At 42.6% G+C, this 17,252-nt stretch overlaps 2 protein-coding genes across 4 annotated transcripts; both read left to right on the top strand.

Annotated features, from left to right (window-relative positions):
- The first annotated feature begins 271 nt into the window (after nucleotides 1-271).
- Nucleotides 272-1,577, top strand: LOC6729203 (probable V-type proton ATPase subunit d 2). The gene is made up of 2 exons (XM_002104488.4): nucleotides 272-1,045; nucleotides 1,105-1,577. Exons 1-2 carry the CDS (start codon nucleotides 360-362, stop codon nucleotides 1,469-1,471), a joined length of 1,053 nt encoding a protein of 350 aa, XP_002104524.2. The 5' UTR covers nucleotides 272-359; the 3' UTR covers nucleotides 1,472-1,577.
- A 133-nt stretch (nucleotides 1,578-1,710) lies between these two features.
- Nucleotides 1,711-9,935, top strand: LOC6729202 (RING finger protein unkempt). Of its 3 annotated transcripts, none has more exons than XM_044923184.1 (9): nucleotides 1,711-1,817; nucleotides 1,886-2,095; nucleotides 3,134-3,553; nucleotides 3,618-3,820; nucleotides 4,083-4,192; nucleotides 4,392-4,494; nucleotides 4,665-4,787; nucleotides 4,855-5,435; nucleotides 5,491-9,935. In XM_044923184.1, exons 1-9 carry the CDS (start codon nucleotides 1,753-1,755, stop codon nucleotides 5,686-5,688), a joined length of 2,013 nt encoding a protein of 670 aa, XP_044779119.1. In that variant the 5' UTR covers nucleotides 1,711-1,752; the 3' UTR covers nucleotides 5,689-9,935. The 3 variants fall into 3 exon arrangements, with proteins under 3 accessions (XP_044779119.1, XP_016035849.1, XP_002104523.2); XM_016174892.3 differs by having other exon boundaries at nucleotides 4,392-4,500; XM_002104487.4 differs by lacking the exons at nucleotides 4,083-4,192; nucleotides 4,392-4,494 and having other exon boundaries at nucleotides 1,712-1,817.
- The last annotated feature ends 7,317 nt before the right edge of the window (nucleotides 9,936-17,252 follow it).

The raw sequence follows: 17,252 nt of genomic DNA, 5'->3' as shown, positions 1-17,252 counted from the left end.
ATATAAGCCGTTAGAGCGCTGCCATATTGTCAAAAAGGATAAACGAATGGCAGCCTTACACCATCAGTGGCGCCATCTAGCGTGCTTAAGGTGAACTGCAGCGCATAATCCGGTAGATGACGCCAGCGAAAATTCAAAAAATATATTTGTAGCTCAATAATTATTAAAATTAATAAAAATTATTAAAATTAAAAAAAATTATTTTAGCATTTAGAATCCTTAGAATTTATATCAGAATCAGTTCATCCGAGAAATACCTATCACTATAGCTTTCATAGATCGATTTCTGCTCTCACTTACAAGTTGCCTGGTGTGTGGAATTCCTATTATTAATAGCTCGAAAATAATAATAAGCCAAAATGTCGATGATATTCAATACGGAGTACGGCTACCTGGAGGCCCTAACGCGTGGATTCAAGAACGGCATGCTGAAGCACTCGGACTATCTAAATCTGACCCAGTGCGAATCCCTCGAGGACGTAATGATCAGCATCCAGGGCACGGATTACGGTCTCATCTTCGGCGGCGAACAATCAGCGCCGTCCGTTGAGAGGATCGAGAAGTGCCTTAGGGACCGTCTGCTGCAGCAGTACTACTACATACGCAGTCATTCGACGGAGCCGCTGACCACCTTCATGGAGTTTATACGATATCCGTTCATGATCGACAACGTGGCGCTTCTGGTCGCTGGTCTGAATAACCATCGATCCATGAAGCGTCTGCTAAGAATGTGCCATCCGCTGGGCGAGTTCGATCAACTGGGCGCCATCGAAGTGGCCTCAAACTCCGCGGAGCTCTTCGACGCCGTCCTAATTGACACGCCCATTGCGCGTTTTGTGCCGCGCGATTTGCCCATGGAGTCACTGCGTTATCTCGACGTAGAAATTGTGCGAGCCCATCTGTACCGTGCTTATCTGGAGAAATTCTACGCCTATTGCAGCCAACTGGGCGGCAACACCGCCAACGTGATGACCAATCTGTTGTCCTTCGAGGCGGATCGTCGGACCATCACAATAGCCGTGAACGCCATTGGTAGTGATATCAGGTATATATATCGGTGTAGCTATGAAATTCATACACTGATAATGCCCAACAAACACGCAGTCCGAAGGATCGTCTAAAGATGTTCCCCACCTGTGGCTACCTGCCCAAGATAGCCTTGGCCTCCATGTCCAATTTGAATGAAGCTGATAAAATAAGGGATGTGTGCAATGTGTTCGATGGCTATGGCAAAATGTTCGACAACTTGGAGCGCGACACGGACGGCATGATTACGCTGGAGGACCGCTTTCTCATGATGGAGGCCAAGAAGAATGTGCAGACCTTCCTGCAGCAGTACCACTTCGGGATCTTCTACTCGTTCATCAAACTTAAACAGTTGGAGGTCCGCAATATCGTCTGGATCAGCGAGTGCATAGCGCAGCGACAGACGGACAGAATCAACGCCTTCATTCCCATACCCTTGGACTAAAAACGAATTTACTTTCCTTCTTCGCTATGAAATGTTTTCCCTTCCTTTCTGTTATAATTCCTAAATGAGCGTAGTTTTAAATAAAACAAAGCATAACAATTTCGCATTAATTTTGGCGCCAAATTTAGTTTGTTTGCGTCCCGGCTAACCACCCACCAACTGCGGGGTGTGCACTTGCTAACCAATCGATATCAACGACGCCCACGAAAATTATCGATAATAATCGACTGAAGGCCATGGATGCCCGACGCACCGATGTTTTTTGCACATCACTAACAACGATGTTGGCAAATGAAACGAACAAGCTGCTGCTTTCCTCGCAGCAGGAAAAGCCAAATCACTACACGTAAATAGATGCAAACTAATGCAAACGACAGTTAAAGTGACGTGCAACCTTTCCGCCAACCGTTTCAGCTACCTGAAGGAGTTCCGCGTGGAGCAGTGCCAGTCGTTTTTGCAGCACAAGTGCAACCAGCATCGCCCCTTCGTCTGTTTCAATTGGCATTTTCAAAACCAGCGTCGGCGTCGTCCAGTGCGAAAACGCGATGGCACCTTCAACTACAGTGCGGATAACTATTGCACCAAATACGACGAGACCACTGGGATTTGTCCCGAGGGCGACGAGTGAGTAGAAATGTTGTGAAATTCATAGTTTCCGATGGCCCGTGAAATCGCTGGACGGACGATTGCAGTGGCGGAGACACTGGATGAGACAGCAATAGCGAACGACGTAGTATTTTTTTTGTTTCCTCTTTGCGCTCTCCTTCCTTCGCGATGTGTGTGTATCTCTTGTCTTCGTGTTTACAAACAAAAACCATAGTGCGGTTGTATGCAGGGGGGTGTGGTGGGGGCGGTGGCAGGGGCCTGGCGTTGTCTGGTAAGCTAAAAGTGAAATTGTAAGTGCGTATGTGGGCGTGCTGCTGGCTGTATCTCTGTGCATGCGTATGTGTGTGTGCAGGCGAGGTCACCACCGTGCAAAAGTGAAAGTGATTCCAGCTCTAGTGGGCTAGCAAATTCTTATCAGCATCCGTTTTGTGGTGGTTGTTGCTCTCTTGTCGCATGTATACATGCACAGACGCTAACACACACACAGGCACGCACAAACACACACACGCGCAGACGAACGGCATCGCTACAAGTGTGTGCGTCATTGTTTTTATTGCGTTTCGCTTTTGCGTGTTTTCTTCTTCGTTTATTTTGATTTTCCCCCGGCAGCTTCGAAATGTACAGTTATTGTGGCTGGCGAGCTTTGGAGAAAAGCTCTGCGAAGTGTAAGAACGGGCTAAAAGTAAAACGCAATTACGCTTTGCGAGAGACAACAACAATGTCTGTTTTTCTGACCCAGACTCGAGGTCCGACCTCTGACCCCGACCCTCATTCTATCCATTTATTGTTGTAGTCTCCTTACAGGGTATAAACGGGTATACTGTAATCCTTAGTTCAAAGTTCGTAGAAGGTGAAAAGAAAGCGGTTGAGAAAGATGAATTCCTTTTACTTATTAATGAACTAAACTAAATCATGAATGATGATTCTTCTCATGCAAATTTACAACTCTGTTGTTTTTTCTTACTCTTTTTTTTAATTAATGGGTATCAAACAGTCCATTCACTTGGGTTTGTCGCCTGCTTTGACGTCACTAAAACTCCCTTTCTTCCCGTTTAGATGCCCCTACTTACACCGCACTGCTGGCGACACCGAAAGGCGATACCATCTGCGCTACTACAAGACATGCATGTGCGTCCACGACACCGACAGCCGTGGATACTGCGTCAAGAATGGACTACACTGCGCTTTCGCCCATGGCATGCAGGACCAGCGCCCACCGGTTTATGACATCAAAGAGCTGGAGACCCTGCAGAACGCAGAGACCACACTGGACAGCACTAATGCTCTGAATGCCCTGGACAAGGAGCGCAATTTGATGAACGAGGATCCCAAGTGGCAGGACACCAACTACGTGCTGGCCAACTACAAGACAGAGCCCTGCAAGCGCCCACCGCGCCTGTGCCGCCAAGGATACGCTTGTCCACAGTACCACAATAGCAAGGACAAACGTCGCTCGCCCAGAAAATACAAGTACAGGTAAGATTTACCCTTGAATTCATCTTAAAGTCAGTTTGAAACCACAATGTACCATTTTTTTTAGGTCCACTCCTTGCCCCAATGTCAAGCACGGCGAGGAATGGGGAGAACCGGGCAACTGCGAGGCCGGCGATAACTGCCAGTACTGCCACACACGCACCGAGCAGCAGTTCCACCCGGAGATCTACAAGTCGACCAAGTGCAACGATGTCCAGCAGGCCGGATACTGTCCGCGCAGCGTCTTCTGCGCCTTTGCCCATGTGGAACGTAAGTATAGAGGATTCGATGAGCTAATAGATAGGACTCAGCCAAGGCGCTGTGCTCCACAACCAGTTGTAGGGATTTGTTTAGGGCCAAGTTATGATATTACAGTTCTAACGTTATGTTTGTCTTTTACTCGCCTCATCCATCAAACCGCAAATCTGTTTCCAACTATCATTCAAATCCTTTGAAAACATGTGCATCAATCAATGTTTGCTTTGCCGCTCGGTGTTGCTTGTCCATGTAACTACTCCCAATCCAAATAAAGCATGCTCAATTGACGAGAAGAAGCGGGATCACACGGTATCCCTAATCGAGCTTGTTTCCAATGCCTATCCTGATTTAAAAGCTCAGAATGCGTTTCAAGGGGTCGATAATGTACGTATTACCGAAGCAATAACACTCATCCAAATAATGCCATCGATTTGCATCGCCTAAACCCAAACGTACTACCACACATCGTTTGCCGCTCTAATCCAGCTAACCATCATCAACTAACTGCTTAACACTTTCAATAAGCCATTTAATCATGTGTCCTGCTCTCCTCGATTTTTTTCTTTTCGTTTTGTTCTCTTAGTTGTTGAACATTGATGGTAATAGCACCAATAAAATGTTGGTAGACGCTTTGGAAAACACAACAAATTTCAGCAAAATTTTAAGTTTCTCACGACCCCTGGACAGTCGTTGTGAGTATCCCAGAGTCCTGACATGCTTACGCCTAAGTTATACACTAGAAATCAGTTCTCCGTGTTGGTTGTGGACAAAGAATGTCAGCGCTTAGATAGCAAATGCCTTACCCACTTGCCTAACCGAAAATCAATAATTTTTTGTCTTCACTCTTTGCAAGCAGCTTGCTCAATGGACGATCCGCGCGAGAACTCATTGTCGGCGAGTCTGGCCAATACTAGCTTATTAACACGTTCCTCGGCGCCAATTAACATTCCTAATACGACTCTAAGTAACTCAATTAACGGTAAGTCATCAATGGACTACGAGTGCAAACTAATTGGTAAAGCTAATACTCCATTCCATTTGCACAGATTTTAACTCAGGTGGCTTCGCCGTCAACATTCCCAGCAGCTCGCTCACCTACAGTCCCACCAACCATGCCAATCTCTTCAACGTGGATGCCTTCAACTATGGCGGCTCAAACAAACTCAGCAATTCCCTTACGGCCACCCAGAACGATAGCAGTCTCTTCTTTCCGTCGCGCATCATATCGCCTGGCTTTGGCGATGGCTTGTCGATTAGTCCTTCGGTGAGGATATCCGAATTGAATACCATACGCGACGACATCAACAGCAGCTCGGTGGGAAATAGTCTGTTCGAGAACACTCTTAATACGGCCAAGAATGCGTTCAGCCTTCAATCTCTGCAGTCGCAAAACAACAGCGACTTGGGTCGCATCACCAATGAACTGCTCACGAAGAATGCGCAAATTCACAAGTTGAACGGACGCTTCGAGGACATGTCATGCAAGCTAAAGATCGCGGAGATGCATCGGGACAAGGCCAAGCAGGAGGCGCAGGAGTGGAAGGAACGCTATGACCTAGCACAGATACAGCTAAATTTGCCAGCAGAGCTTAGGGACTTGTCCATACAGAAATTGAAGCAATTGCAGGTTAGTCGCTTAATTAATTTCCCAATTCAATAGAATAAACTTGCTACCATTTTAGGCCAAGCTGCGCACCGACTTGGAGGAGGTCGACAAAGTATTATATCTAGAAAATGCCAAGAAGTGCATGAAGTGCGAGGAAAACAATCGTACGGTTACTCTGGAGCCGTGCAACCACCTGTCTATCTGCAATACATGCGCTGAATCGGTCACCGAGTGTCCCTACTGTCAGGTGCCGGTAATAACCACCCACACCTAGAACATGTTTTATCAGCAACAGGACCACAAGTGGCCCTTTGGCTGAAAATCGGATAGGAAAGGGAAAGGGGATTCCGATGGGATATGAATGGATCATGGGGATCAAGACCGCGAACAGCATGACAATGTGGTACTCACAAAGCAAACTTTAGTCTTAAGCGAAACGTTGAAACTTTTGAACAGTTAGGATTTGACACATGCCTACTACTTGTGCATGTGGCAGGGAATATATAATTTATGTTTTCAATCTACGCAAAATATGCAAATTATCGTCATGAATATTAGCAATTACTAGGCACAAACTATTAATTGAATTAGCTAGCAGCTCTAAACGAATAAGTATGTAATTTTATTTTTGTTTATTTTTTCTCAAATCGAATCGAATACAGGAAAAACATTTTAAATTGATTTTGTACTATGCTTTATGTAACCAACTCTTTTAATTTTGTTTAATATTCAGTGTTTAGGCATACATATTATCTAATCTACTGCACGAATTTGCAATGTCTCATTTATTTTTTTTAATCACATATATTTGTGTATCTCTATATTTGTATTTAAATATGCTAAACTTTCAGTCATATTGTACTTTTCACTAGTATTACATAAGAAATTATGAAAACTAAAAAATTACATACAAGATGTAATTGTATGAAAGATATATAAATATAAAATATATTAATTTTTCTAGACACTTTTAGCAATTGACTATTAACAAATTTATAGAAACCAACAAATTTAACAATATATTGTCGCATAGAAGAGCAGAAAACAACCACAAACAAACAAATACCACCAGTGATTTTATAAAAGCCGATTTTCAAACTGTATTTTTTATGTATGTGTTTCAAACTTTGTGAATGCAAACTACAACTAAAAGCCAAGACAATGGTCATAAAATCAATGTAACTGACGGGTAATCAATCTTAGTCAGTACTCAGCTTTTATTTTCCTTTTCCAAATGCACAAAAATTAATTATAGACGTTGAAACGAGAAGTAACTAAATGCGACAGCGCTTTTCCTTATCGAAAGTTCATTTTGTCTTTTTGAAAACCAAGTTGAATGTATTAAGACACTTTGCTTTTATTTAGGCTTTGGTGCAGCTCATGTAAGCCAATGCCAATTAACCAGTCACAAAATTATCAACTTACGTATATAATCTATTAGGTTACTTTGTGATTTGAATAGTGCTTTAAGTACTTACTTTGCAGCTGACTTCAATTTTCATTTTACTTTCATAGTCTCAACTGGACGCTTCCAATTTAGTAAAAGCAAAAAAAAAGAATCGTCAATGTCAAAACGTAGTATTTAAGTCATATAAAATCCAGCATTTGGCTGATGGTACAAGAACGAATATGAATAGATATATATTTATGGAAAATTTGAACGCAGATTCGATGAGTGTGATGTAGAAAGCATAAACAATAAAAGTAACTCGATACAGCGAAATGAACAGAGTTTAATGAAAATGTTAACCAGAGTTAATGTAAAACCGTCTTCAAAAACCATTGTATTTTTCTGCAAATTAAAATTATCAAATCAATTGAACAATGTTGAATGAAACTGAAACGTGTTGTTAGCTAGTTGAGTTGATTGATAAAGATGTAATCAAAATGAAACTGTTCTGGGAATGAATTGTATATGAACATGAAATATGAACTTAGTCATTTATTGGAAACAAAAGCAACACTATGAATATATACAAATGGAAAACTGAATTATATTATTACAAAGCTAACTAGGAAAGGCAGCGCAAAGGCTCTTATCTCTGTGTGTGTTTGTACTGTGTTTTGTAGAAGTCAAATCAGCAAGGAATACAAATAATTAATAAATATAACAATAAACAATTGTGTGTTAACTTATAAATGCTTTAATAGTTTATGATACAAGTGTACACAAAAAAACTAAAAATCACGAGAACAAACAATGAGAAAATTGGTTTTATAATGGAGCTGTTGAGTCGCAAATCTATTGTGTGTAGTACCAAACTAAACTGAAAACTGAATGCATACCTCTCTCAGAATATCCCTGACTCTCATCACCGGGCACAGTTTGAAAGATTTGCTAATTTACTTTATGAATCTCCACGATATACATGGGATGTCTATCGACCTACGCGTTTTTCAACCCCATTCCAAAGCAAAAACCAATGCAAAGCAATTTTACAACATGTCAAGAAATCCATTTCACGCCATCTCAACTGTGAAGAATCAAACAGAAACCAGATCGAAAAGTATATGTACGTTACATACATATATATTTATAGATGACACATGTATTTTGTATACGCTACTGTAAGAGTGATTTTTATGTGATTTTGAAACTACTTGAATATGTGATCCAGAAATATATAAAAAACAAAAAAGAACAAAAAAAAATACAAAATAATATTTATATATATAAATGCAAGCTCGCGACAGTAAACAGCAATAAAACAAATCAAATTGTAAACCAACTTGACTTTATGTACAACAACAATGACGACAAAGAATATGTTGTACAGCTCCAGCTCCATTTAGAAAACAAAAGGCAAGAGAAGAACGATTTTGGTAGTGGAAGAGATATGGACACACATAGCATACTTAACAAATTGTCAAAAAAAAAAAACACGTAGACCAGAAAAACATCAAAACCTTAAGGATACAAAAAAAGAACAAGCAAATAAATGTCTAAATTATCAAATTGAATTAGTAGCTAGCTTATAGGGTTCTCAAGTGAAAATTTACCAATGGAAATACAAACGAGTAACAAAAGCAAAGGCAATTACTTCTCTAGCTCTAGAACTAAGAACAAATGTTTGCTACCAATTGTTTCAACTAGTTAATTCGTAATAAATTAACAAATTGTAGAAAACTGTAACTGAAGGTTTAACAAGCTTAGCAACAAAAAAAAAAAACAAAACATGACAACTCTGAACACCGAACAGGAATTTTAAATATGAAATCGCGGAGACCGAGCAATTTGCAACCGAAAGTACTGTCTAGTATTTTAAACTTGTCTACAACAATTATGAATCAAATGGATTTATGCAGTTTTGTGCGAACCAAGCCCACACAGACACACACAATAAGTGAAAACTCGACGAACTAAGTGGAATCAATTTAAATAATTTAGTTTTTTTTTTCTAGAATACTACAAATGTGTGTCAAGACCTAAATGAAATAAGCAGAATTTGAAACTTTTACTAGAAATAACCGCTGAACTAGATTCGAACAAATTCATCAGCTCTGTATAAGTTACAACTTACAACTAGCCTAGGCTATAGGAAATATGACAAATATATTAATCCATATATAGAATATCTATGAAAATTGTATGCCTAATTTGCGGTTCATGTCTCGGCTAAATCTTACTTCAGTTTTGATCAGTTCAGTTTAAGCTTATATATCTTTTCTTTGTTTACCTCCGATTATATGGGGTCGAATGATATTAGTACCGATGCGCCGATACTGGTCAGATGCAATAAAGCTCTTGGCTTATACAATTTCTTATCGGGGATTTATTGGCGCGGAAACGCGGTCATAGCAATCAATTTTATCACTTGCTGTATAAATTAAAGTACATCCCCTGATGTCGTAAAACTTAAAGACCAAAAACAATATTTGCTTAACGATGATATTTTGCTTCATTATTTCCATTTTGTAGAGACTCGCTTTATTTCCTCGCCTCACCGGGCAATGTTGTGTGTTATTGCTAAAGTTATTGTCAAGAGTGAATAATTATATACGAGTATATTTAGAGAGAGACAGAATCAAGAAAATTAGTATTGTAATGTTTGAAATGACAAAAGATACAAACAATAGACTCGGATTCAAAAACACCCTTCCACATTGTAGAGAATGCAACCTTAACAAATCAATTATTGAACTAGTTATGCCCCACAGAGGATATGAATACAAATATTTGAATATTTATATACACATATTACATATTACCTACGGATAGCATTATCAAATTATTATCAAGCAAAATTGTGTAGCAATTTAGTTATGTATTTCGAAATCGAGAACAAATGTTTGTCCAAGGCGACCACAAAAGCAACAAAAGCATCTGCCTCAATCCAAATATATACACACCTCTATATATATTTACGAACCTAAGTGTTGGCAATAATCGAGCGGACAGCAGGAGTTTCTATATAGGCATTTGCTATGGAGAGTTACTACTATGTAAACTATGCAATTAACAAATTGATAAATACAAATTACTATTTAAAAGAATGATTAATAAAACCGTGTTTAAAGCAACTTCCCCAACTCCGCCTTCCTTTCCTAATTTGCTGATGAGAATGCCGCAATTTTTGCCCAGTTCTCTTCCCATTTTTTTTTTTTTTTTTGTGTTTTTTTATTTGCAGTCTGCAGACAAGACAAAGCCAAGGCGCTTGGTTCCCATGCGTGATTTCAATCTGGCCCAGCCACACAGCCACAACAAAGAGCAGCAGAGAAAAGGGCAATATAAAAGGTAAAGGCAGCGCGCAACATCGGCATCAGCAGCACAAAACTCGTAAGAATTTTAAAATGCACGATAATCGTTCAGTGATAGCTAAGCAAGCCGACAATGCCCCGGCTGCCTGCCTGCCCTGCCCTTGCACTGATAAAAAATCAATCAACGCATTCGATTTCAAGCGGCTTCTCTTCAAAAATAAGTATCTTTATGTGCGAAGATATCTTTAAATATTTGCAAAATGCTTACACACTTTATTACATATTTTATAAACATATTATTTTGTTAGCAGCTTAGTTAATCCATTCATTCTGGGTGGTCTCCCCTTACAACTTTGTTTTTTTCAGTGCATCATCTCATCTCTGCCACTGCCACTTTAACCTGAGCCACCGAGGTCCAGGGAGCCAGTTTGAAACAAGGTAGGATGCTGCCGTTGCTGTTGCTGCGATATCGCCGCGTTCGCGCGTTAAACACAAGCGCAACAATTTTTATTCTGTCAGCGAACGCGTGCCTGTATTTGTGTGGTCCCGGCCTCAAACTGGACTGGACCGTGGCTCCATGGGCTCCTGCTGCCTGCTGCCTGCCATCCTTACCATTCCTGCCACCTCCACCTCCATCCTCTGCTCTGCCTTCTGATCTTGCGTGGCGATCTCACGCGCTTGCGCCTGCGCCGAGCAGCATTGGAGCACACTGCAGTGCAAACTGGCGGGCATATCGGCGGATGTGTAGATGTGGTGACCCAACTTGGCTGGTAGCTGGCTGGCTGGCTTATAAATAGGTTTTATGAGCGCAAAAGTGTTGCCATTTTTCATGCTGGCAAATCCATGCCCCCGACCCGCGCCGCCACCACCATTGCCCCAACTATTTTTAGATGGACATTTACAAGGGCAGCACGGGGAGGAGATCTGCATCAGCGTCAGGCTTTCGCCTCGATCCCGATTCGTGTCCATGTTCTGCAGTGTTTCGCACGCTGCACGCTACACGCATTTCCACTCGAAACTTGTTCTCCTGCCGCTGCCATCGCTTCCCCCGCCGTGATTTGTAACACGATACATTTCGCCGCCGCCGACCGGAGGAGTAAGGGTGTATATATAGGACCTACGATCCGATCCGATCCGATCCCTGCTGCTTCTAATGCATTTTTCAGCTCTTTTGCATCGCGACTGGGTCCGAGATCAGCTCATTAGGCATTTTTAATTTGACAACGCGCGCAATTTATGTGGGAATTTCACGGCGTGTACTTTGACTCATCCAAAAGAGTCGGAACGAAACGAAACGAAAGACTTAGGCAGCGAACTTGGCGCGCCAAGCTCTGCTCAAAAATCAATTTTCAATTTGCTGCAGTTGGTCGGGATGTCTTGTGTTGGATGGAGGGCAAAAGGGACCGGACGAGACGGACGATGGGGCTCGTGTGACTACCTCTGGGCCCGGACTGACTGACTGACTGCCTGCCGTCCTGCCTGCAACATCCGCAGATCAAAGCCAAGCGATGGAGTGCGCAAGGCGACCCCGAAATCGAATGACAAGGAGACTGGATTATTAGTAGGACAACGAAGCGATGGACACCCTTTGAAAGTGTAGTTTGGGGCCTAAATTAATACTAATTATAGTAATTAAAAAGGTCAAATAACTATGAAGGATGCTGAGCACAAAAATAGTAGTAAACTTCATAATCAATTTAAGCATTAAGTAGATCTTTACCTACAAATCAACCCACGAAAGTGTACTTGCCACTTATATAGAGTATCGAAAATCTATTTAACCGGCACAGGCGTTGACGTTGATGTTGGCCCCAACTTAACGAAGTGTTGCTCGCCGGTCCCCGCCCTCCGGCCCTCCCTTTAACCCCTGGCTGCCGGCGGTCTCTGCATTCCGCGTGCGGTTTTTGTGGCCGGGCGGCATTTGGCCACGAGCGGCGCATGACAAAAAGGGAGTACTGTATGGCTGGTTGGCGGCTGTCTGTATTGGCATTTCGAAATTGAAAACCCTGCGAAGATAAAAATGTGCAATTTTCTAAGACCCCTTAAGCACTTGAGAAGGAACAGCTTTCGATGTTTCACCTATGATGGTGTTTTACGTGCTGTTGCTGGTCATCAACTTTCCATAATCGGCGCGCAGACAACAAACAACTTGAGCCTTCGACGCGGCCCGCCCGCTGTGTCCGTCCAACAACAACAACGATACTAACAACAAAAAGAACAACAACAACAAGAGCAACAAGCGCCACTTTGCTGTCAATTCAAAATGATAAAGCAAACAAATATTAACCCACTCCAAGTGGACGCATGTGGCTGCCGTCTCATGGCACTTTCTGACAGCCCAGCGACACTCGAGCCGTTCCGTTCCGATCCGAACCGAACCGATCCCATCCCAGCCCGGGATCTTTCACTGAGTCTGGGACTGTGGGAATGTGCCACGGCCTGCGTCGCCGTCGTTTCCCCACATTTAGAAAGACACTCGCCTTGCCACGGCTTAAATGCTGTTCCAGGCCATAATGACTTTTAATTTTTATGGCACTGGCTGCCGAGGATGCCGATGCAACAACAGCAGCCGGAGAGCTTAAGTCGCATATAATTCAAGTCCATCAACGCATGCGCTTCACTTGACCACCGCCATGATACACATTTAAATACGAGAGCCCATTGCCCCTCAAGAAAATCCCCCTGTGGACTGTTGGGCTGTCGCCTGCACGGCCACTTGAGAGGGCATCCATGTGACTCGTCTGCGTCTGGACTGGATCTATGCAGCTCCTCCAACTCCGCTCACCTCGAATGTGGATCTACAGATGCTCGATGCTCGATGTTCGAGAGGGCAACAACGGCTCAGCGTTGTTTAATATTTTAAGTAAGTGCTGCCGCTTGGTTTGTGGTGAGCATGGGTGAAGCTCGATGGGATCGCTATTCCTTCTATGATGCAGTCCAATTTGTTAACAACGAATGAGGAGTGCGGGCCCTTAGGTCGAAGTGGGCTATACCCTTTAATAAACAAATACTTAACTTTCTTTTAACTAATCTTGGGAAATATATAGGATTAGTATTTATAAACTTTATTTATTTGTTGTAAGAGTTGAAATAATTTTAATCGTTTCAATATATGGTGTTTTTGTAGTTTTATAAAAAGATGTCAGTTATCATAGTTCAATTTTTTTTCCACCGAATAAGTGACATATGTTTCCATATCTGCCGACATTTGATTTGTGTACTGATTTGGCAGGAACATTCCGCACATTTAGCTGCATTTTTGTGGTTTGCCTCGTGCAAAAACTGTTGGCCAAATACGCGCCGCATGTGGCCGAAATGCCTTTCCTGTTCGGCCCTCCTTTGGGCCAACGGGCACTGCTTACTCACCGTGTTCTCGACTGCTCGGCCGTTCGACTGCTGTTTAAACCGCATCGATCGCTGCCAGATGATAGCACAATGGACCCACTGCACAATGATAACTATGCCGCTTACGACTTTTTGACTCTCGTGCCGGTCAGGATCAAAAGGAGCCCGGTTGACAAATGTTTGTATACACGCACACACCGAGACACTTGGGATGAGACCCTTTTTATGCCCAGTTACTTGGACGCTGGCTGTGAATGTTTATGTTACAAGCCCCCGGCCCTTGCCCCTGCCCCTGCCACTGGCACTGCCCCTGCCCCTGCTCATTTTGCTCCTGGGCTGAAACCATTCAGTGGCTGTTCGTGCCTTTGTGGTGGCAAATTCACCAGAATACCGGAGGCACATCCATCCATTTGCCTAATTTCTATCTCGGCAGCAATTCCCCAATGGCATTTCACTTAGATTTATGTGAATTAAACAGCCTGGACACAGCCACTTCCCCTTCCCCTTCCCCTTTCCCTTCCACGACCCAATCCCAATCCCTGGTAGCCGTAAATGTCAACATCCATTAGAGACCTCAAACCGTTAGTGGCATTTGTCGCACGCTATGAGGCAGGCCGAAAGCAACCGCCGCAGTCACAACACAAGAGTCCCACAACTCGCAGCATGATTGAGTGCCTGATTCTCGGAATCAAATCGAAATCAGCATTCTCATTGATATGAGAACTGTGGCTGTTTCGATCGTTTTTAGTTTGCTGCTGTTATGAGTATACGAACCATTTTAGCTGCCATTAAAATTTGGCTATAAACAATATTTATATTCTCGTAAATATTAGTTGGTATCAGTTATTAAATTACCGCGACCTTCACAGCAGATAACCGAGCAAACCGGTGCGACGGGGCCAAAGCACGCGTTATGGCCATTATTATTTGTTAATTATGTGGCCGCTCATGGTTCTCTCTAATGCCAGAGCCGCGCGACTTGTGCAGCCAAAACAAAAGACTTTGGCAACAAACTTGCCAGCAGCAGCCACAGCTAGCCCAGTGATCATAAAGCACTTCTAAAATTCAATGAACCCCAAGCGAGAGCGGCATAGTTGGGGAGTCACAATCGAAATTGGCTTTTAGATACTCTATATAACAAAAGTTTAGTTTGCTATTCAGTTACGAAACTACTAACCTACTAACATTTTATTTCATTGGATCACCTGCGCTTCCTTTAAAGTAACTTAAATTACTTACAGCCAAGCTGGTTGTTTTATATTTTAAATTAAAAAGTTACAATATGGCTTTTCCCCCTTCATTCACCCCAAATCACATTACATAAGCCACATACCCACACCACGGGGAAGCGCATTAAAAAAGAAACAAAAATTCAAGTTTCATATCGAAGTTTTATGATCGAAACACCAACGAAAAGTAAGAGAACAAAAAGAGCAAATCAGCCGCAACCCATGGCGTTGGTGGGAATGGTGGGATCCAAGCCGAAAATCAGACCCAGACCAGCAGGAAGGGATCGACGAGGACGGTGGAGGTGGAGATGGAGGTGATCCGGGCGAGGCAGCAGCAGCCATGTTAACAACTTCCATTAAAAGAAATTAAAAGCAGACGGAGACGCCGTTGGATGCGGACGCGCCATGGCGCACAGAAAATGGCGTTCCATCTGCTCTTTGGCATCTGTCCATGGATTCCATGCCGAGTTGGAGGAAAGGAGCAGCTTGCTGGGCTCTTGAGCATTCCAGTTGGCCAGCGAATGGTCTGGATATTTCCGGTTCGTCTATTTGAAGGCTCTGGCACAAGGGAGAAATATTAATCTTAACTTGGTAGATGAGTAATTCAAGTGACACCTCTTTTCGTTGATGATATAGTTTCGCAACATAAAATTAAAAAGAAAGATATAAATACCAATACAAAAAAACATTTTTCTTTAATGTTTTGACATTAAGAATTCCTATTTTATATTTTTTCCCCGTGCAGCATTACAGGTTGCCAATAAAATTCAATTTCGACTTATAGCTGTCGCCCCATTAATATTCACATAAATCAATGCTGGACCAAATCTAATTACAGAAACTAATCTGCGGCTTTTTATCTCGGAGGGTCTGGAAAGGCATTTTTGTTAGTTTATTTATTTAGTGTGTGTTTTTTTTTTGTTTAGCTCTTTTTTGTATTTTTTGTGAGCCGTTTCGGCTAAGAGCGCGATCTATATGATCGTGATTATGAGGCCCGCTGGCCGTCTCGCTTGCTCCACGGTCTGCGATGCCATTTATTCATGCTCATTAAGTGCTGGAGCGATTGTTGTCTGCCCATGGGCCCGGGATGGTCTTCGCATCTGTATCTGGCTTGTTCACGGTGTGTTGTGTGTTCATTCACAAATGAGCGCCTTAAGCAGCTCCGCCCCACAGATACAGATACAGATACAGATATACAGATGCGGAGGCCCAAAGACACATACGGGCTTTTCGAAACTCACACAGATACACACAGCGACGAACGTAATGAGTTCGGGGCGCACACAAAGAAGCCAGAAATTTATGTGGCAGCCACATAGACTCTCGCACACAGACACACACACACACACACTCGGATGCCCGATGCCCCAGCATCCAAGACTCGTATAGCCTATACCCCTTCCACTTCAGCTTCTTCATCTTTAATTTGGTTCCGTGTATCTTGTTGATGGCGTTTTGCCTTCTCTTATATCTTTTGCCGCCACGACCAGCTATTGTATTTCTCCTCTTTCGATTCGTTTGTTTTTTTTTTACTTCGATTCATTTCGTTTTTTGTCGAAATTATTATGCTATGCTTTGCATTCCAGAGCGTTACCAAAAAAAGAATAATGATGTGCACCTCCCCGCCGTGGAATCCGTTACATGGGCAGGTGCACCTTGGCCCTTGGTTCTACCCCGTTGGAAAGTGACAATTTCTTGGGCACACATTGACGGGCGTATTCCACGATTCGCGCTTGCCAAGTGACAGTGCAAATAGACCTGGTGCAACCGCAAAAAAAATAAGGTCTGGAAAAAGAGCCAAAACAAAAGATTAGCGCTTGCCACAGATATACGTTCTGAATGTGCGAAAAAGCTAAAGTTAAATTGGAGATTTCCCAGTTGTGGGGAATTCTATATTAGCCAAAGTCAACAGAGATAAAACTGGAAATTTATTGATTTCCAGAGAGCGGCATCAATCCGCAACTTAGTTATTTGCTGTGCATAAATATAAGGTACCTAATTGCAAATTGTATTTGCCAAAATCGTTATCGGTTTTTGCAATATATATAGACATATTTGCGATTATTGACATGGCGTTGAACGGAACCACTGGCGGAGATTAATTTCCTTCGTTAAATTAACCAGTAATTTGTAGGTCCTAAGGCGATATCTAATCGGAACATGACCACTTCCTGAGGGGCATACGAATGACTCACTGGGTGACATAAGCTCGGAGCCTTCGATGATCATAAACTACTTTAGAGTCTTAAGCACTTTTTCCGTTCCGTGAAGACTGGCAAACGGAAGCAGCATTGAACCCATATGTACTCCACATACCATATACAATATATATGTGTATATATATAAGGCTGCCCAGGAGTCACACAATACACAAAAAACCGGAACATTATTAATTTACAAGCAATAAAGCGAAACGAACAACAAAACGAAGAAAGGCAACGGAAAAAAGTGAACAATGAGTGCCGTAGTTGGCTGAGATGGAGGAGTTGCAGGGCCAGAAGCGGCTAACAAGCCACAAGAGTCGAGTCGAGTCGGGTCGAGTAGTGCAAGTGTTAAGAGAAATTGC

This window comes from Drosophila simulans, chromosome 3R (assembly GCF_016746395.2).
Source record: "Drosophila simulans strain w501 chromosome 3R, Prin_Dsim_3.1, whole genome shotgun sequence".
Classification (NCBI taxonomy): domain Eukaryota; kingdom Metazoa; phylum Arthropoda; class Insecta; order Diptera; family Drosophilidae; genus Drosophila; species Drosophila simulans.
The sequence above is the reverse complement of the archived record's forward strand: the minus strand, read 5'-3'. Positions and strand labels throughout refer to the sequence as shown.